Below are 21938 nucleotides of genomic sequence, written 5' to 3'. Positions count from 1 at the left end.
CTGTCTGTGTGAACATATCTGTGAAGATACTCAGTCATCCAGGTACATAGTAATCTGTGGTTGGTAGAAGAGAGCAACTGGACTTGCTTGAAGATTCTTGAAGACGTTTCGCCTCTCGTCTGAAAGGCTTCCTCAGTTCTGTCTGACTCTGTTCAGTGATGGTCGTTCCAGGTTGACAAAACTGAACGATCCTCTCTGTGGCAGACATCTTAGCCAGAGAGGATCGTTCATTTTTGTCAACCTGGAACGACCATCACTGAACAGAGTCAGACAGAACTGAGGAAGCCTTTCAGACGAGAGGCGAAACGTCTGTGTGAAGTTTTGCAAGTTTTCCCCGTCTGCATGGGTTTCCTCTGGCTCCACTGGTTTCTTCTTAAACAAATTGGTTATGCTTAAATTGCCACTAGATATGATTTTTTTTTTGTCATTAAATATGAATCCAAATGTATGGCATTGGAAAAAATGCCTAGATCTAGAAATGGCAGAATTGTCAGCAAACAGAGATGTGCATGAGACTTTTTACTTATTTTTTATCTCTATATGCATAGTTATTTTTGTTTGTACCTGCATGTAATTTCCTGACAAATTTGGGAAATTCTGTTTCCCAAAAGATAAGGAAACAAGTAGCCAAATTTAAAACAACCGTGACCCTCACCAGGCAGGTCCTAAGGATGCCGTAAATATATCACACAGTGCCACACTCATGTTAATGAACATTGTTTTATTTTGCCCTGCAAGATTGATATCTGACCACTTGTTTACTCCCACAAGGAAGTAAAAAATTTATACTCCTGTACCTCGTGTCCTGTGAGATCTCAATCCTGATGGACACCTCTAGTCTCAACCAGATGCTCAATGAACCTTACTGTCAAGCTTTCTTCAGATAATCTTTGTACCATACTAATGTACTGTATATGGTCTTAGATACACACACACACACACACACACACACATTATACATACATTTGGGCCTCATTTCTTCCTATTGTGTTTTCTCTACGCCCAGACTGTGAAGTTTGCAAATCCTTCTTCTTCAACAAATGTGAGGTTCATGGACTGCCCCTCTTCATCTCAGATACTCCTGTTCCCATGGGAGTCTCTGACCGAGCCAGACAAACTCTTCCTCCTGGGCTAGAAATCAAGAAGTCCAATATTCCTGATGCAGGCCTGGGAGTGTTTAATAAGGGGGAGACGATTCCAGTAGGTGCACACTTTGGACCCTACCAGGGAGAGCTGGTAAACCGAGAGGAAGCCAGGAAAAGTGGAGACTCCTGGGTTGTGAGTTTCTCACAAATGTATTATAAAGACTGTATATTTGTAAGTAGCAACTAGGTGAAGGTAGTTCCAATTAACATCAATTTCTTCTTGCCAAAGATATGTGGAGTAGGGGTTTAAATCACAAGTTCCTACATCAATTCTTTTAGCCAGTGTGGTGGAGATTCACCTGTTAGTAATAGAAATATTAGTAACATCTGAAATAATGCTCAAGCAAATATTTATTTATTGTATAATTTTAAAATAATTATTCATGAAGAATCAGATTAAATCACAAGCCCGGGTAGTCATTAACATAGGTCCACCCATAACTACATCTAAGCATGGTCAGCTTCCTCTATTACACAAGATATTAATCATCATGGTTTCCATCAACATTACATAATAGTCTGTTTTCCCAAATGCAGCTGAGAAAAACTGTACCAAGTTTTCCTTGACTCTGCTGCATCCACGGCAACATGGTAGCTTCACACACACACACACACACACACACACACACACACACACACAAAGAACTTATCCATTCACACCTTACAACTTCTTTATTTTTCTAAACATTGAGGATAAACAGAGAAGCATGACACTAGAGGGTTTGAACAGATACTGTTAATTATAATTAATGCTGAAGTTAATATAAAACTTGTTACCACACCAACAGGCCAATGATTTTTGATACCACAAAATTTGCCACAATACGAGTTGATTTGATGCTGAGGTATGCAGTTGGTATGATATTTTACACAATCGGTTTCATTTACATTAATTCACACATGTAAACAAAATATAATTTGAACATCAGTTCAGTGAGGATTGATTAGATTTGTACAGTATATACCTGGTGTGTTATGTGCCTTATTGTGGGGATTATACAGTATATACAGTGGTCGAGTTGTAAAATCAAACCGGGGGGATGGTGAAATTTTTAGTCGCGTGTCGACCTATCAGTCGGTCCGTCGGTGGGAAACTGGTTTGCTTTTAGGAGGGTTTGCACACAACGTAGGTCTGTGGACCTTGTTCATTTACCAGACATACAGTATTTTGTGTTGATAAAGTGTATAGTACACACTGTGTACCCTTTTTATTGTTGTAAAAAACATAATACACTGGTATTTTACTGTAAAACATGCACAGTGTGGATGTCATGTGTCATATTTAGTCAGTCTCCTGGCTGACATACCTACCACATTCTCCATATTAGGGTGAAATGCAGAGGACAAATTTGAAGTGTAACGTCATAGTCATGGTAGGCTCCTTTTAAATCGTTCGGTAAATAATTTATTAAAGGTCCCATGGCATGAAATTTTCACTTTCTGAGGTTTTTTAACGTTAAAATGAGTTCCTCTGACCTTCTTAAGTCACCCCAGTGGCTAGAAATGTCATAATGTGTAAACCAAACTATGCCCACCCTTTGTCAACATTTGAGAATGGCGTGTCAAAATGGCGCGTTGATAGGCTCTTCCCTTTACTATGTCAGCAAGGGAGATGATCCCCACGCCCCCCCCTCTGGATTCCCACCCACTGTATGGATTGCCCGCCCAGCTCAAAAGTTGCCACCATAGATACGTCACTTCAATTTTGTAGTGAGGAGACCATAGAGGACACAACAACATGGCACCACCTAAGCGAGCGAAACATGGAAATTGCGCTGTACATGGATGTGACAACACAGAAAGGAGTCTGTTTTTACTGCTGACGGGAGAGCCCCTGAAGACGCAGTGGCTTAATTTTATTTACTCCAATAATACGCCGTCGAGTCTACCTAAGACGGTGTATGTTTGTCGGAAGCATTTTCCTGATGAATGTTTCCACAACTTGGGACAGTACAGGGCAGGTTTTGCACATCAACTGTCACTGAAGCCTGGGTCCGTACCAAGCATCCCTGCCGCATCAGCCACAAACACCGAACAAGTAAGTGTATAACTGTTAAGTCATTTTGCCGTGTTTTAAAATCGGTGCGTTAGCCTTGCAATGGCTACATTAGCTGTTCAGCTAACCGCTTCCTGCAGTTAGCCAGGTACTCTGCGCTACAAAACCAAAAAGCATGCAGCATGCTCTGTTAAACTGAGTTTAGTCTGGAAATTGACTAACTTATGAGCTTATGTTTGACTATTGCTCTGCAATGCATGTCTTCTGTTGGATAAGCAATATGTTACTGTAGTTGCTGCTTCTATCCTCTTTGGTTATGGAGTGCGTGTTCAAGCCTAGGGTATTATACGTTCGTAAACTACCACTCCGAACACTCTCACTCTCTGTTCTCTGTGTCACGTTGAGTTTACGAAAGGAGTCCGAGGGAGAACGGGGTTTTGTCTTAGCAGCGTGGCTACAGGCGCTGATAGCAGCGAGTATGTGTGTGCGCAGCTTGGTCAAGCCCCTCCCCCTCCCCCCATGGCCCGCCCCCACCCTCTACCCTTCCCCGCCTCCATGCTTCTCATTAGCAAAACGACGCACTGGGAAAAGGGCTGAAATGGGGCTTTCTCCCAGGAGGCTATATCTACGTGCCGAGGGTTCATTTTGAGAAAGGCTGCGGATATAACATCCGGAAACCTCCACAAGCCCGTTTAAAGCATTAACAAACCACCATGCCATGGGTCCTTTAAAACCTCAGCAGGCAATGTAAATGAACAACTGAATCTTTTCATATCAAGTCAATAGAATTTTTATTCAAAGCTGAACATTGGGAACATTGAGTTAAATACAGAGGTAGGTACGGTAGGTAACCAATAAGCTAAAACAAGCAACAGTAAATTGTAAATCAGACTAAACTTCCTAAAAGATGTTTGAGGCATTATGCATTTTTTTTGTTTTTTCCTTTTTGTTATTATTGTGTTTATTCTTATGAGTAATGCAAATTATACATGTCCATACTGGTTATTATTTTAATGGAAAGAAAAGAAAAGTACTTATGTTATTTCTGATTGATTTATTATTTGAACGAGGATTTGAGCTTTGAAAAATGACAGAATTCTTTCTGTAACGTTGATTCCCGCTGTTATCTAGGTCACGTGACACCTTAACATTGACGGTTGCCAAGGAGCTGCCTTGGATACTTTGATACTTTGCTTCGATACATACCAGCACTTTGATACATACTGGATACAAGCTAGCAAAATGAGTTAAAAGCAGGCTTCTTTGGAAAGGGGAAAAGGCCCATTGAGGAGACAGAAGAGCCTATGATGAGGAAAAAGAAAGCTGCATTTTAGCAGACGCTTTGTCGAGTCCTACACCAATCCTGCTCTGCCTTACATGTTGTGACCAGCTCTCTAATGAGGCAATGAAGCCTTCAAAACTGCTAGTATCATTTATTTTAGCCTTCCTGTCTTGAATAACACTTTTTGTTGCCTGAAGAATAACAAACGAACGTCCAGGCTGATTAAATTAATGGCCTTATACAAGAAATCAAAGCTAACATGAACCTGAGTAAGCTATCGATAGCTGGCTACACTCCAAACTAACATTCATTATGATAGCTGTGTTATCCGCCGCCCACAAATTAGGCTACATATCGGTAACTTTACCGCATGATAGTGGGCTCACAGAAAGTGTGACTGATATTCGTAACTCTTGACTTACCTCTTGAAATTTTTTTTTCTTGCGATTTTAAATCCGAACTTGCTTAGGTCTTGCTGTCCACTCCGCTTGGCCATGATGCTGCAATTCGCTGCTGTCACTGACGCCGAATGAAATAAAAAATAACGGAACCCCAACTGAATGTTACCTCCTCAAACGCTTCGCTTGCGCGTGCCCTCTCTCACGGTAGCTTATTGTATGCTCAGTTTCAGCAAAGCTATGTGGAATGGCATTTCTAATTCCAATGTTAAATAGAAGTAATGTCCACATTTATTGATAAAATTGCTCAAGGGAAGGGAGGGGGGATGCCCATTTTAGAGGGGGGATGATTTTGACCATTTTTTATTCCAGGGGGGATGGCATCCCCCCATCCCCCCTCAACTCGAGTACAGAGTATATACCTGGTGTGCTATGTGCCTTATTGTGTTCCAGCTGAGCCCTCTCAGACAAGGGATGAGAGGTGTGAGAGGCACAGAAGGACTATTGGAGAGATTGTAAAACAGACAGACATTCAGCCAGAGTCTGATGTTGGACCTTTTACTTTAACTGAAGCTGATTTGATGTTTGAGTGACCTTGCTGAGGAACAGTGTTCAGACATCACATTAGACCCATGTTTTAAGAAGACATGAGAGGGTACAGTCTTTGCTCCTGCACTGGGAAAGGAGGTGTACTTGCTGCAGAATAGCCTTCTGTACAGACAGAGTGAAGAGGTTTGCAGCTTGTGGTCCCACAGAAGTGCAGGAAGGAAGTGCTTGAGCTTGGTCACATTGTACCATGAGCAGGTCACCTGACTTACATGAAGTCTTTGCAGAGAATCAGTAAGCAGTTTTATTGGCCAGGGCTTTATGAAGATGTGAAGAGTTTCTGTAAGTCCTGTCCTCAGTGTTAGCTGTCAGGTGGTAAATGTTTTAATCATGCCCCGTTTGATTTTCCTATACACCCCGTATACCAGTGGCGGCTGGTAGTCTTTCAAACAGGGGAGGCTGGTCGGTTACGATATTTCCAGATTTTAAAAGAAAAAAGAAAAAACATCAATTTTGCCTATACTCTTGCCTCTGATCTGGCTGATTGTTAGCAGTGTCTCAAACTGTGAAATAACAAGTTCTTTTGGCCCATTAGCCTACTGTCCAATATACATGATGGTGGTGTTGGGGGGGTATATTTTAACATTTTATATTTTAAAATTGTGGCATATGGCATGTTGTTTTAAAAATTGATCATTATTGAAAGCAGCTCTTTGTCAGGAACCTCAGCAGTAACAGCAAAGTGTTCTGGAATAGGCACAAGCACTGACCTTGGGGAGCCAAACATAGAGCTGGGTGCCACACATTTCATTCAATGACACTTTCCCTATATTTTACTTATTTTGACTGAGAAATGCTTTATTGGCAATTTTGATAACCCTTCACTTTTAATCCAGGTCTGTAGTGTGAAATGTTCTCGGCTGTGTTTTTGTTTAAAAATGTTTTCCAAATTGTAGCTGTGTTTAATTCATATCCAGAAAAATATATGTTCCAATATAATATACTCCGCATAAACATTTTAAATAGATTCTATATTTTTGGTCCATCCATGACATATTACTAAAGTAGCCTATTTACTGATCTTGTGTCTTTTATATCTTGTGTCTCTTATATCTCGTGACTTTTGCTCCTCCTACTCAAGCGAGTAGGACGCTTCTTTGCTTTGCTCCTGCTTTGCTCCTGCTTGATCTTTATTTTACTTTACTTTCTCATTTAATTTCCACTATTTTTTCATTTTATTTTTCATCTTTGTAAGCTTTTAATTTAATTTTAATTTAATTTCCACTATTTTTTTTTCATTTTATTTTTCATCTTTATAAGATAAGTTAGCTTTTAAAACAAAATGCCAGGGGGCAAAAAATCCAGGAGATCCTGCAGAAAATGCACAGAACTACAACAGAGGATTTCTATCCTGGAATCAAAGATTGATGCTCTGCCAAAGATGGACGAATTAAGAGCGATATCTCAGGAAAGGAGTACAGAAACAGTGGCTGAGAATGCAGAGAATGCACCCCGACAGGCCGATGGCATTGCAGATCGAGTGGATGAATTCATCGATCTAACAGGGCAAAATGTGAGTACAGAAAACTGGCACATGATGGGTGGCAGGCCCAAAAATAAAAACAGAAGAGTAATTACCTCAACACCAGCTCGTTCTGATACTATGCAACCCATGCTCCACAGCCATGCTATTAGAAATAGAGCTAGGTCTACAAATTACAATAGGATTTACAATCCTATGGAAAATCCACAGCCCATAAGGCTTCAGAACAAATTTGAATGCCTCAGGGATGTGGAAGCAGAATTTTCAGGCGGACAAACACATCATAAAAAGAGATCGCACCACAACCGAAGAGCTGTGGGAAGAGGCAAAAAGCAGCTCGTAACACCACCTGATCCCACAACCCTTGTTCTTGGTGATTCCACTGTAAGACATTTGAAAGGACATGGGATGATTATTTGCTGCCTTCCAAATGCATCCATCTCTGACACCAAAGACAGCATTTTGAAGCTCATGTCCGAGCATAATCAAACATATTGTTGTGCATGTGGGAGCAAATGATGTTTTCAGAGAACAGCTGTTTGTCCAAGATGATTTCAGAAAACTTTTTTCTGATCTCTATAAGACTGGAATACAATCTTTTATCAGTGGCCCACTCCCTGCAAGGGGAAGCTTTGCATTTACTCAACTCTTCAGTCTTAACACCTGGCTTGGAAAAACTTTTTTCATCTGGTATGAACTTCATAGACAATTTTAACCTTTTCTGGAATCGCAGAGAATTTTTCAAGCCAAATAGCACTGAACTCAGCTGGATTGGGACCAAAGTCTTAGCAGATCATTATAGACTTGCAATTTTCTCTCAGCCAACATTGAGGAAAACAGTTGATAAGATGTCACAGACTGACCTAGTTAATATCAACAATACCTCTGCAAAGCCAAAACAATCGTCTATGCAAGTCTTCACCAAGGACACAGCCATCTGGGGCAGACTGCCAAGAACCATCTGGGTCAGACTGCCAAGAACCATCTGGGGCAGCATCAACAATCACACGGAGAATGTGAGCATGCGATTTTATCATGCGATTCCATCCAGATTGAGGACCTGACTAAAGATAATCATGTCAAGGCTGCATCATCCACATCTTGACCCCATGCAAGTATCACAGAGACTATCAGGGAGACAGTCACCACAGAGACAGTCATGGAGACACTTACAAAGACCTCACCAAAGTCTCGCTCTTCTGATTTTATTGTACCATCTCCGTCTCCCCCCTGCATGGATTTCCCTAATAGTATGCAGAGACTGCTGCCAATGGCTACACTCTCTTTTTCCAGCCCAAATCTGTCGCAACAAGCAGTGTACCCAGTTCATCAAAAATCAACCAACAGACTGAACTGTGTTCGCCCAGGACTTTCAGCTGGCTACCAATCTTTTTCACCATCTAAAAGATACATGACATCTCCAATTCTTTCACCGTCAAACCAAATGGAACATACAGAAAGTCTTGTATGATGTGCTGTGGGTCCCTGCATTGGGTGTAGTTTTGAAAACAAGCTGGGACCCAGTATGCCTATGCCATTCTCTATTCCTGTGTTGATAAGAAATAGAAAACATAGAGCATATTTAACCCAGGGGGTAAACCGGTCTAGTCTCCTTCCTGTTTCAAAACAATATCAGAATGCCCAAGTGGATATTACTTCTAGACTTTCTGTAAAGCTAGCTCTTCTGAACGTTAGATCACTTTCAAACAAGTCATTTTTAATTAATGATCTTAACTCAAACACAATCTTGATTTTTTGCTTCTAACTGAAACTTGGCTGGATCAAGCAAATAGTGTTACCACTCTTATTGAAGCAACTCCCCCAAATTTTAATTTTATGAATGTTACCCGACAGGGGAAAGGTGGAGGGATCGCAAATATATTCAAAGTCTCTTTTCAATGTAAACAATCCTCACTTGGTGATTTTACATCCTTTGAACACTTATGTGCACTTGATACATGCTCTCCTAACATATTATTATTAACTATTTACAGGCCTCCGAGACATTCAGCCAAAGTTTTTCTTGAAGAGTTTGGTGAACTGTTGTCAGTCATTTGCTTAGAGTGTGACTGTCTTATTATATCTGGGGATTTTAACTTGCATGTAGATAATCCTGAAAACACTTATGCCAAATGTACTTATGTACATGTTGTACTAGGTTGAAGTTGTCAATAAGTGCAAGTAGTTACTTGCACTTATTGACAACTTCAACCTAGTACAACATGTACAGGGGCCGACCCACTCTCGTGGTCATACCCTTGACCTCGTCATCACAAAGGGTCTTACTGTTTCTACTACTGTTGTTGACCTGGCCTTATCTGATCATTTTTGTGTTTTCTCTGATGTTTCTATGTCTCCTCACATTCAGAACAGCTCAACGACTATGGGTAGGAGAGTCATAAACGACAACACGTGTTCTCTTTGAGCAAGCTCTCTCTCGGATCTCAACCAAAATGTCAGACTCTAGATGATTTACTGGAAATTTTTAATTTAAATATGACCCAAATTATGGATAATATTGCTCCATTCAAAATAAAAGAGTCAATAATAAGCAGAAAGCACCATGGAAGCAATACCCAGCTGTTAAACTGCTAAAGAGAGAATGTAGAAAGACTGAAAGAAAATGGCGCAAATCTAAACTTCACATCCATTATCAAATCCATAAAGAGATGCTTTGTAAATATAATTATGAAATTCGTAAAGCAAGACAGTCTTTCTTCTCCAACATCAACAGGAATATGAACAATGCCCGTGTGCTATTTTCAACAGTAGAGAAGCTAACTAATCCCCCACCACAATTAGCACTTGAACTTCTCTCAGTTAATAAATGCAATGAGTTTGCATCCTTCTTCAAAGGTAAAATTGATAAAATACGGCAGAATATTGCTCATAATATATCTCAGTTGCAAATAATTGAAAAACTGCAATCACCAGTGACACAGACAGATAACTTCAACACAATGTCAGAATTTTGTTTAATTGATTATGAGATTCTTGAAAAAACTGTACAAAATCTCAGTTCCTCAACATCTGAATTGGACATTCTGCCCACCAACTTTAAGTCTGTTCTTCATCTTATAATTACAGATGTGCTTCAAATCATAAATACATCCCTAGAGACTGGCATTGTTCCTGTGTCCCTGAAAAAAGCCGTTGTAAAGCCCCTACTTAAAAAGAATAATCTGGATGCTTCAGTATTAAATAACTACAGGCCAATATCAAATCTACCATTCATCGGGAAAATCCTTGAAAAAATTGTCTTCAATCAATTAACTGCCTTCTTGATATCAAACAGCTGTTTTGATAACTTTCAGTCAGGATTTCGTGCCAATCATAGCACTGAAACAGCGTTGATTAAAGTTATAAATGACATACGTCTTAATACTGATGCAGGCAAAACATCGGTCCTGGTATTACTGGACCTCAGTGCAGCTTTTGATACTGTTGATCACAACATACTGCTATATCGACTTGAACACTGGGTTGGGTTGACTGGTAAAGTTATCAATTGGTTAAAATCATACTTAAAAGATAGAAGCTTCTTTGTTACCCTGGGAAATTGTTCCTCAACATCAATGTCCTTGACCTGTGGTCCCCCCCAGGGGTCGATTCTTGGACCATTACTATTCAACCTTTATATGCTCCCACTTGGGCAAATTATCAAGAACAATTCAATTTTGTATCACTGCTATGCAGATGACACCCAGATTTATTTTGCTCTATCACCTAATGATTATGCCCCCCTTGAATGTCTCTACCAGTGTATCGATCAAATCAACAACTGGATGTCACAAAATTTTCTTCAGCTGAACACAGATAAAACAGAAGTAATTCTATTTGTAAAAAAAAGATGAAAGACTCAGGATTACCACTATTCTTGACACAAAGGGGATTAAAACAAAAGAAATGGTTAAAAATCTTGGTGTTTTCATTGACAGCGAGCTAAACTTTGACAGTCACATGAAAGCAATCACTAAAACAGCATTTTATCACCTAAAAAACATTTCCAAGCTAAGAGGACTTATGTCAAAAAATGATCTGGAAAAACTTATACATGCCTTCATCTCTAGTAGGGTTGATTACTGCAATGGCCTTTTCACAGGCCTGCCAAAAAAGACCATCAAACGACTTCAGCTGGTTCAAAATGCAGCAGCTAGGGTTCTCACACGAACAAAAAGAACAGAACACATTACTCCAATTCTAAGGTCCCTTCACTGGCTTCCAGTAAGCTACAGAATTGACTTTAAAACATTGCTGCTGGTGTACAAATCTCTAAATGGTACAGGGCCCAATTACCTCTCTGACATGTTGCAGCGGCCTAATTCAAGCAGATCTACCAGATCGCAGCAGAAAAATTTACTGGTAAAACCTGTTGTTAAAACAAAGTGTGGTGAAGCAGCTTTTAGCTATTATGCAGTACAGCTATGGAACCAACTGCCAGAGGACATCAAAAATGCTCCTGCTGTTGGCAGCTTCAAATCTAGGTTAAAGACCAAGCTGTTTTCAGATGCTTTCTGCTAAATTATTAATATTGTCATTTCTGCATGTTTTACTCTTTACTTTTACAGTCTCTGCATGTTTTAAATTTTACTTAACTTTTATTCTACTTTATTCTGCTGTTTTTTTTTAGTTTAACTTTTACTTCATTTTATTATTTTATTTCTACTATTGTTTAATTCTTATTATTTTTCTTCCCCATTTATTTTATGTAATTTTATTTTCTATTGCTTACTGTTTTGCTTTTACTTCTGTAAAGCACATTGAACTGCCACTGTGTATGAAATGTGCTATATAAATAAACTTGCCTTGCCTTGCCTATATGCCCTTGTGAAATTGTGCAGGTCATCAAAGCCCACATTTGACCAAATCACGGATCCGGGTTTAATCAAGAGGCATGGCCAACAATACATTTTCCTCGTCACTGAACTTGCTGTTAGCCAATTCACTTTCTCGTACCAGGAGAGCTGAAAGGAACGAGTATTATTCCCTGCCTTTTTCACCAAGTCAATTTGAGGCATTGGTCTACCCTGCTCTTTAATTTTTTCCTCGAAAGGAAGACTGGCAAATGGCTTCGCCAAAATTAAATCAGCAATGCTTGGCATCCGTGCGCAGCTTTCTTGCTAGCTGACTAGCCCCCTCAAGTTCAAGTTCAGTCACTCAAATAAATGAAATTTCTGGAACTAAGATAACAAACTTGACAACACTATATTTACACTTTATTTACAATGAAAATATATACAAACTAAAAAAGCTGGTAGAAACCGTATGTAATGAATGAAATCGAAATGTAAGCTGATCTCTTACAATACACCACACCACTTGCGAATCTGCATGGGACTGAACTGAAATTCACCGCTGCCTGTCTATATTTGAAACGAGCTGTCAATCAAAGAAAATATCTGGCCGCTTTCACCAATCAGCAGTCTCCTCACAGAAAGCTTTGCCATGCCCCTCCCACTGTGAGGCTGGGAGTCCGTGGGCGGGCGTTTTCGCAGTATTTGTCCAATAATCGTCTTGCATTTTGATATTGAAACGCGCATAGCTCCCAAATGCCATTGAAGTCCACTGAGGCTGGGCTGCATCGCGTTGTCACGAGGGAGAAAAACTCACGCACACATTAGGCAAACTGGGGAAAGTTATAACAGAATGATTTCGCACTGTAGTTGGGTTGAGCACATATATTTCTATGATTCTGGATCTGAAATAGCAATGTTATAAGGTCGGCTATAACATAAGCCTAGCGCAATTCATCCTACACGATGTTCGTCATTTTTAGAGGAGGCTGAGTCTCCCTCGTTGTCTTAGAGCAATCGCCCGTGCCGTTTACACTCCATTTAAGAGAATTAGGGTGGACATGCGTAGTTGGACCTTTGGAGAGGAGTAGATCAAGAAATAGGTTTGTCTTGGTCATTTGCAACTATGCTACAAGATACTCTGAAGCCTTTCCTGTTAGAGAAATCACAGCCAGACATTTAGCCACTGCCATGCTCCAGCTCTTCTCTAGAGTTGGTATACCCAATGAGGTGCTAACAGACCAAGGCCCCAACTTTATGAGCAAGACCCTAAAGCAAGTTTGTTTAATATTTAATATCTTTTTTATTGTCATTGCACAATGTACAACGAAATTCTATTTCTCTAGTGGATCATATAAAAAGACATAAAAACATAAATGGGTCATAAAAAACAGACATAAAAACAAAAGATTATTATTATTATTATTATTATTATTATTAAAATTATTAATAGTAATAGTAATAATAATAAAACACCATAAGACAATAAAAGGTGAGGTAAAAGCCATAAATGGGGGACAATCACAAAAACAGTAAATAAAGTGCATATTTCACAGGACTGATCATATTGCACATCCAAAGACATATTGCACACTCCAAAAGATCAGTTCTTAGAGTTTAGTTCTCTAATAGCACTTGGATAAAAACTGTTCTTAAGTTTGGAGGTGTGACTTTTTAAGGACGTGAAGCACCTCCCAGAGGGCAACAGAATGGAAAGATGGTAACCAGGGTGTGATAAGTCTCCTAATGATGTTAGTTGTGCGGCGGAAGCACCATGTCCTGTAGTCACCCTAAAGTGAGTGGGTGTGAACACGAACTCTCGCCTGCCGTGCTTCTGTGCTCCACCCACATCGGGGATTACTACAGTGGTGCTGAAACCCGGGACGCACACCACTCACTCACTTTATTGAGCTTTTCAGCTTTCTTACGTTCACTCACTCATTCACTCACACGTGTTGTGGTCGGGGAGCGAATCCCTCTTCTCTCCTCTCCCCCTCCCTTTATACTCCATCCCTGCAACAAACAAACACACACACACAAATTGACATCAGGTGTAATGACCTAGCCACTTACCTTCCCCGACCCCGCCCTCCATTCACAGACTGCTGCTTGGCCACGCCCCCGCTGCCACAACCACATCCGCAAATTTAGGCATCTTAAAATGTTTTTATTAATGCCAAATAAAATATCCAGCACAAATTATATATGATAGACATAAATTTATAATTTATACATTTTATTTTAAACACGTTTTTAGTTAGCGGGATTGCAGCTTATCACCTCTCCCACCCGCGCCCGCAATGAGCTTTCAAAATTTGTCCCGCGCTGCACTGCTTTGCGGCGGGTCCCGTGGGAGTGCAGGGCTCTACCCTAATGTATAGGGGAGCAGGGCCTTCACATTGTCTCCTGAAATCAATGATCATCTCTTTGGTTTTGGAGATGTTGAGTGCCAGGTTGTTCATGGAGCACCACTCTGTTAGTCTGCGGACCTTGTCCCTGTATGCAGATTCATCACCATTGTGTATCAGACCAACTACAGTAGTGTCATCTGGAAATTGAATAATGGTATTTGTGCTGTAGGTTGGTATGCAGTCATATGTATAAAGGGAAAACAGGAGAGGACTCAGTATGCACCCTTGCAGGGCCCCGGTATTGATTGTCAGAGAGGAGGAGTGATAAGTCCCCATCCTGACAACCTGAGAACAGTTGGTTAAAAAGTCTCTGATCCACGCCCAGGTCCAGCAGTTTGTTCTCCATTCTGCTGGGTATGATAAGATAAGATAGCCTTTATTGTAAAAGAAAGGCTTGTGATTGTACAATCACCCATACAATGAAATTGACTTGCCACAACTGAAGTTGTATTAAAAACACAAAAAAACAAAAACATACATAAAAGCGAGAACACACAAAAACAAGAACACACAAAAACTAAATATTGGTCATGTCATGAAAATGGAACAAATAAATAAGATCGAGGTAGTTAAAAGTTATTGCACTTCATAAAAATAGCAAAGAAAATTTTAGCAACCCATGTGTGTATTAAGTGTCCTCATAGCCCATGGAAAGAAGCTGTTTTTCAGGCTGTTTGTTCTACTCTTTATGCTCCTGTACCTCGTTCCAGAGGGCAGCAGGCTGAGCACGTGGTGTCCGGGATGGAGGTGGTCGCAAATGATTTTCCTGGTTCTGGAGGGGCATCAAGAGTTAGCGATGTCATCTAGGGAGGGCAGAGGACAGCCAATTGTCTTTTCAGCTGACCTTATCACCCTCTGCAGCTTTTTCTTGTCAGCCGCTGTGCAGCCAGCATACCACACCATGATGGAGAAAGCCAGCACGCTCTCAATGGTGGAGCGGTAGAAGGTCACCAACGGCCTCTCCTCCAGTCTGTTCCTTCTGAGGACTCTCAGGAAGTGGATTCGCTGTTGGGCCTTCCTCACCATGGCTGTTATGTTAGCTGACCAGGAGAGGTCCTCAATTTAAAGGTGCGGACCCTCTCCATGCAGTCTCCATTGATGTAGAGGGGAGGTGGGGTCAGCTTTTTGCCTCCTGAAGTCCATGAACACCTCCTTTCTTTTCTTGGTGTTGAGAACCAGGTTATTTTTGGCACACCACTCTGCCAGCTGTTGCACCTCGTCCCTGTAGGCCAACTCATCCCCTCCAATTATGAGCCCCACCTAGGTGGTGTCATCTGCAAATTTAATTATTGTGTTGGTGGGGTGGGTGGGAGTACAGTTGTGGCAGCGGGGGCATGGCCAAGCAGCAATCTGTGAATGGAGGGCGGGGGCGGGGAAGGTAAGTGGCTAAGTCATTCCACCTGTCGTCATTTTGTATGTGTGTGTGTTTGTTTGTTACAGGGATGGAGCATAAAAGGAGAGAGAGCAGAGAAAAGGGGCTCCCTCCTGACCACAATGCATGTGTGCGTGTTGAGTGAGTGAGTGAAAGCTGAAAAGCTCAATAAAGTGCCTGTGTGTGAACATCAACTCTCACCTGCTGTGCTTTTGTGCTCCACCCACATCAGGAACTGCTACAGTGGTGCCGAAACCCGGGAGCACAGAAGGGAACCACCCCATGGAGTCCTCCCCATTCCTCGCTCATCCTTGCCCTTGCTACTGCCCAGCAGAACCAACATCAAGCGCTGATCACCCTCCAAAAGGAACAAGAGCAACGCTTCGAAGCTTTGATGTTGGACCAGCAGGAAGATCGCCAGGCGTTCCGGCACCTGCTCGTGTCAGCAGGGGCATCGACCACCGCTGCTGGGACCCTCACGAAGATGGGACTGCAGGATGATCCAGAAGCATTCCTCGCCCTCTTTGAGGAAGCAGCCGAGGCGTGGGGGTGGCTGCTGGAGCAGTGCACGGCTCGCCTCCTCCCGCTCCTGACTGGCGAGGTGCAGCTCGCAGCACAAGCAGCTCCTCGCTGACAGCTGACTGATGTATGCTGACCTGAGGAAAGCCATTCTGCAGTGGGTCGGCTGCTCCCCGGAACAACATCACCAGCGCTTCTGGACGCTGGCGTTGGAGGAGGTCGGCCGGCCATTTGCATTTGACCAGCAACTCCGGGATGCCTGCCAGTGGTAGCTGAGGGCGGAAGACCGCGACGCCAACGAGATCATCAATCTGGTGGCACTTGAACAGTTTATCTCCTGACTTCCGGAAGGAACAGCGGAATGGGTCCAGTGTCATCGCCTGGCGTTGCTGGAATGAGCCATCGAGCTGGTGGAGGACCATCTGGAGGTGGCTCCAACGACAGGCAGACAAGGCGCTTCTCCTCACTTCTCTTCTGTCTCCCTCTTCCCCCACCCCGTTCCCCTGCCACGGAGGCTGCGTCTGGCTCCTCCCCAGCCAGCCTGTCGCACCCGTGGTGTTCTCCCATCTCCCTCTTCCATGTCTGTGTTGTCTCCTCCTCAGGTGAGTGACACCCATAACATCAGTGCAGAGGGAAAGCCTGGGCCGGTGTGCTGGCGCGGTGGGGAATCGGAGCATCTCCAGAGTCAGAGCTCCGCAAGGGAGGTGGGAGCTGTAATCCGGATCCCCGACGCACCAGAAACTGCCCCCGATCGGGCCTGAATGTATCGCATACCAGTAATAGACCGGGAGCCCAGGGGGGTCAGCCTAGCTGGGAAGGTTACCAATTTTTATGGGTAGTATGATGTCTGGCATGGTCCCCAGATAGAGGAACTACACGTCTGCCGGGTTCCCCCTGGCTGGTGGGTGTGGCAATGAGGGGGGTGAAATGGGCACCCCAAAAATGGGCTAGGTCAGCTGGTGGGGTTACTGGTTGGAACCTGTTGCAAATTGTTTGTCATGGTCCCCTGATTGAGGAATGGCCGCTGCCAGACATTTTTGTTGGTGGGCGGGGCTCAGCAGGCATCAATTACAGGGGGTTAAAAAATGGGCTAGGTTAGCTGGTGAGGTTACCAATTGAAACCTGTTGTAAATTGTTCATCATGGTCCCCTGATTGAGGAATGACCACTGCCAGACGTTTTCAGTGGTACCCCCACCAGACGCCCAATTATGATGACACCCCCAAAAATGGGCTAGGTCAGCTGGTGGCGTTACCGATTCAAACCTGTTGTAAATTGTTCATCATGGTCCCCTGATAGAGAAATGACCACTACCAGACATTTTCAGTGGTGGGGTACCCCCCCAGACGCCCCGTTATGACAACACCCCCAAAAATGGGCTAGATTAGCTGGTGGGGTTACCGATTGAAACCTGTTGTAAATTGTTCATCATAGTCCCTTGATTGAGGAATGGCCACTGCCAGACATTTTCAGTGGTGGGGTACCCCCACCAGACACCCCCTTGTGAGGACACCCTACTAAAAATCATTTGCTAAACTAGGCCTATGCAGTCACCTCCAACTGCCACAGGTATATCCCCGAAATGCCCCAAACCTCAGATTAGCACACCAAGCGACTGCCATCTTCACCATTTGAGGCATCCAAAATTTAATCAGTTCATGTACCTATTATAGAGTGTAAACACACAAGATTTAGTGCAAATCCTTGTTCAAAAATTATCCCACAAACAAAAAATCAGCCATCTTGAAAGTGTTGATCTCCAAAATTTAATCAGTTCCTGTACTTAATACGGAGTGTTAGCAACACAAGGTTTGGTTCAAATCCAAGCACCTGTTCAAAAGTTATGGGCCAAACAAAAAGTTGCCCATGTTTAAAGTCGGCCATCTTGAAAGTCTTGGCCTGCAAAATCTAATCTTTTCATGTACCTATCATAGAGCATTAGCACATTAGCAGCATTAATAAAATTTGGTGCAAATCCATCCACTCTTTCAAAAGTTATCGCGTTTCCACGAATCGCGTTTCCACGATCTGCGGTGGCGGCAAGTGAAAAAACATCCCGACGCACCGCGTTATTAATATCTTTATTTTACATCACAAATAGGGCTGTGCGATTATGGAAAAAATCATGATCAAGATTATTTTGTTCAATATTTAAATCACGATTATTCAATCGATTATTTTTAGTCGCGTGCAAGCATCTCTACACGATACTATGTCGGCAGGACAGTCAGGCGGTCGGAAACCGGTTTGTTTTTTTGGGAGGGGTTGCACGTGAATTAGGTCTGTTGATCTTGTTTAGTTACACTATGCAATTAGTAGGCATTTCTCTGTCTAAAAACACTTTCTTATTGATAATTTATCTAAGGCATAAATAGTTTATAAGCTATTGTGTCAGGTTATGTGTCTGCATCTTTGATTAATCACCTGAAATCACCTGAACTACATGTTTCTTTCAGAAATTGTGTAGCTTAAATAAAAATGGCAAAATAATCGTTTCAACTCAATTATTTTAGTTTGGTTTGATTATCACAGAGAAATCGTAATCACAATTAAAATTCGATTAATTGCACAGCCCTAATCACAAACCTATAAGGCTTCATGATGTCCTTCATAACATATTGGAATGGATAAAATTAAATGTATTCAAATCCTTTAACCCTTATTCTGTTATAGAAAAAAATATGTCAAAATTAAGAATTATGGCAGAAAAAGATTGTTCTTCCTTATTTTTAATAACCAAAAATGGAGCACAGATCTTAATTACACTTATCACATGCCCCTGTCCTAAAATTTGAATCAAAATAAATCTGTCACTTGTCTACCAAGTCATTTATTAACATTTTTGTAAGGCCGGTATTTTCGACCACTAACACCATGAGTGTAACTTTTTTTCTAACACAGCATAAGGGATAAAAGGTGCTGATCCTTGCCACATGTACAGTAATATCCCATCATCTGAAGGCTTCACCGTCCTCATTTTCCAGATTTGTCCACATTTTTCATGTTTCAAATTTCTGTGTTCATTCAATCAATGGGAACAGGCTGTTATTTGGATCAAGCAGAAGACTGGTGAAGGTTAGTTCCAAAATTTTCTATTTCCGTGTAATATTAATATTCATGCATTTCCCAATTTTTTAATAATGATAGCCCTATCACTCTTTGTCCCTCCTAGTTGAGTTTTACCTTCAATGAATTGTGTACTGAAAATTTAATAACTGTTGATTGTTTTAAGAAAGATTCAAGCATCCAAATTACATTGTCCACATAAACATACAAGAAATTAAGGATAGAAGCTAATTCAGCACAAGCAACATGGTCTGTATGTTGCTATAGATTTCCGATAGATAACATGAAAAGCAACTTCCCCATTTTGTATGTCTGGAGCAAGAATGAAAATGAAAAAGTAGGACAGTTCTTATATGTCCACATACATATGCACATACACACACACCTATGCCTATGTTGACCTATGCCTCTTATTTTTGCAGGAGAATCCACTGGCCAATGTGAAGAAAGTTGATTGTGCCTTGCTACCACCGTCAAAGCCAGCTCTAGAGATGCATGTGCTTAGAACACGTTATATTAGTATGGTCTGGACACTGGCAACATCACCATGTCCGACAGACGGCTTGTCAGTGACCAAATATGGGTGGTGTGTGAAAGATAAACTGTTGCAGCCAAACTGGTTCAATGGTCCATCTATTCCACAGCACTTATTCACAGAGTGTCATCTGGATACCAAGTCACACAGTCAGGAGGACAACACTGAGGTGGAGTCCTCAGATGAGCCTTGGAGTGAGGAGTCTGATAACTCAGACCAGGAGGACTAACACTACAGTATGTCTCACTTTTGTGTCATACACACCTTGGTTTAGAGGTACTTGAATATTGTTATATATTGTAATGTTATATGTTGTATTGTTATATGTTAGTTTTCATTGTTATGGTTAATGGACAGGATCAATAAATTAAACAGCAAAATAACATTTCATTGAGTCAATGTGTTCATTTGTCAAGGTGTACTTTGAGAGCTGTAACTCGCTAGTGGTCACTAGTGCACGTCTAGCAGGGGTACCCCACTAATGAAAACGTCTGGCAGTGGCCATTCCTCAATCAGGGAACCATGACAACAATTTATAACAGGTCTCATTGGTAACCTCACCAGCTAACCTAGCCCATTTTTAACCCCCTGTAATTGATGTCTGCCGAGCCCCGCCCACCAACAAAAATGTCTGGTAGTGGCCATTCCTCAATCAGGGGACCATGATGAACAATTTACAACAGGTTTGAATCGGTAACCCCACCAGCTGACCTAGCCCATTTTTGGGGGTGTCGTCATAAGGGGGCGTCTGGCGGGGGTACCCCACCACTGAAAACATCTGGCAGTGGTCATTCCTCAATCAGGGGACCATGATGAACAATTTACAACAGGTTTCAATTGGTAACCTCACCAGCTAACCTAGCCCATTTTTTAACCCCCTGTAATTGATGTCTGCCAAGCCCCGCCCACCAACAAAAATGTCTGGTAGTGGCCATTCCTCAATCAGGGGACCATGATGAACAATTTACAACAGGTTTGAATCGGTAACCCCACCAGCTGACCTAGCCCATTTTTGGGGGTGTCGTCATAAGGGGGCGTCTGGCGGGGGTACCCCACCACTGAAAACATCTGGCAGTGGTCATTCCTCAATCAGGGGACCATGACAAACAATTTGCAACAGGTTCCAACTGGTAACCCCACCAGCTGACCTAGCCCATTTTTGGGGTGCCCATTTCACCCCCCTCATTGCCACACCCACCAGGGGGAACCTGGCAGACGTGCAGTTCCTCTATCTGGGGACCATGCCAGACGACATACTACCGATAAAAATTGGTAACCTTCCCAGCTAGGCTGATCCCCCTGGGCTCCCGGTCTATAAGTGTTCGAGGGGATACATATCATGCTTTGGTGGATTCCGGTTGTAATCAGACCTCAATTCACCAACGCCTGGTGCAAGGTGAGGCACTGGGGAGAGTACAAGCAGTGAAAGTGTTGTGTGCACACGGGGATGTTCACAATTATCCCTTAGTGTCTGTCTGTCCGTATTCTATTCCGGGGCCAAATGCATAAAGGCGGTGGTTAGTCCTCGTCTCACCCACTCGTTGATTTTGGGTACTGATTAGCCAGGGTTTAAAGAATATTTTGGAATATTTAGCACGTAGTGGGTCCTGCACTAGTAGGTCATGGGAAGATCCCAGTGTGGCATTGACTGGAAAAGCTGTCACAGAGCCGTCTACGTCAACACGGCATCAGAGTGAGGAGCAGCCCGCTCCTCCTCCCTCTCTCAGGGATTCCCTTGGGGATTTCCCGTTAGAGCAGTCGCGAGACAAGACTCTGCGGCATGCATTTGACCAAGTGAGAGTAATCGATGGTCAAACTCTTCAGCCAAGTGCAGCACCGACCTTCCTTTATTTTACTATTATTAAAGATAGATTGTACCGAGTGACGCAGGACACTCAAACTAGTGAACGAATAACCCAGTTGTTAATCCCAAAGAGCCGTAGGGAACTCCTCCTCCCTCTCTCAGGGATTCCCTTGGGGATTTCCCGTTAGAGCAGTCGCGAGACAAGACTCTGCGGCATGCATTTGACCAAGTGAGAGTAATCGATGGTCAAACTCTTCAGCCAAGTGCGGCACCGACCTTCCTTTATTTTACTATTATTAAAGATAGATTGTACCGAGTGATGCAGGACACTCAAACTAGTGAACGAATAACCCAGTTGTTAATCCCAAAGAGCCGTAGGGAACTCGTATTCCATGCAGCTCACTTTAATCCCATGGCTGGACACTTGGGGCCAGACAAAACACTAGCCCGAATAATGGCCCGGTTCTATTGGCTAGTGATTCGCAGGGATGCCTGTCGGGTGTGTGCGGCATGCTGTGAATGCCGATTA

The 21938-nt window shown here is 42.4% G+C and overlaps 2 protein-coding genes across 8 annotated transcripts in view; one reads left to right on the top strand and one right to left on the bottom strand.

Moving 5' to 3' along the window:
* The window catches only part of LOC132867674 (zinc finger protein 585A-like), a 1308017-nt gene that overhangs the window by 800057 nt on the left and 486022 nt on the right, over positions 1-21938 (bottom strand). The window lies entirely within an intron of this gene.
* The window catches only part of LOC132867667 (zinc finger protein 585A-like), a 150502-nt gene that overhangs the window by 74687 nt on the left and 53877 nt on the right, over positions 1-21938 (top strand). For 4 of the 7 annotated variants that reach the window (XM_060900635.1, XM_060900637.1, XM_060900634.1 and 1 more), the window contains exon 3: positions 1007-1278. The exons of 2 other annotated variants lie outside the window; for them this stretch is intronic. In XM_060900635.1, the coding sequence (XP_060756618.1) occupies positions 1007-1278 (272 nt within the window). Of the gene's footprint in view, positions 1-1006; positions 1279-21938 lie in introns of those variants that run through there. One more of the 7 variants, XM_060900639.1, reaches the window with a different exon arrangement.

This window comes from Neoarius graeffei, chromosome 19, assembly GCF_027579695.1.
Source record: "Neoarius graeffei isolate fNeoGra1 chromosome 19, fNeoGra1.pri, whole genome shotgun sequence".
Classification (NCBI taxonomy): Eukaryota; Metazoa; Chordata; class Actinopteri; order Siluriformes; family Ariidae; genus Neoarius; species Neoarius graeffei.
The sequence above is the reverse complement of the archived record's forward strand: the minus strand, read 5'-3'. Positions and strand labels throughout refer to the sequence as shown.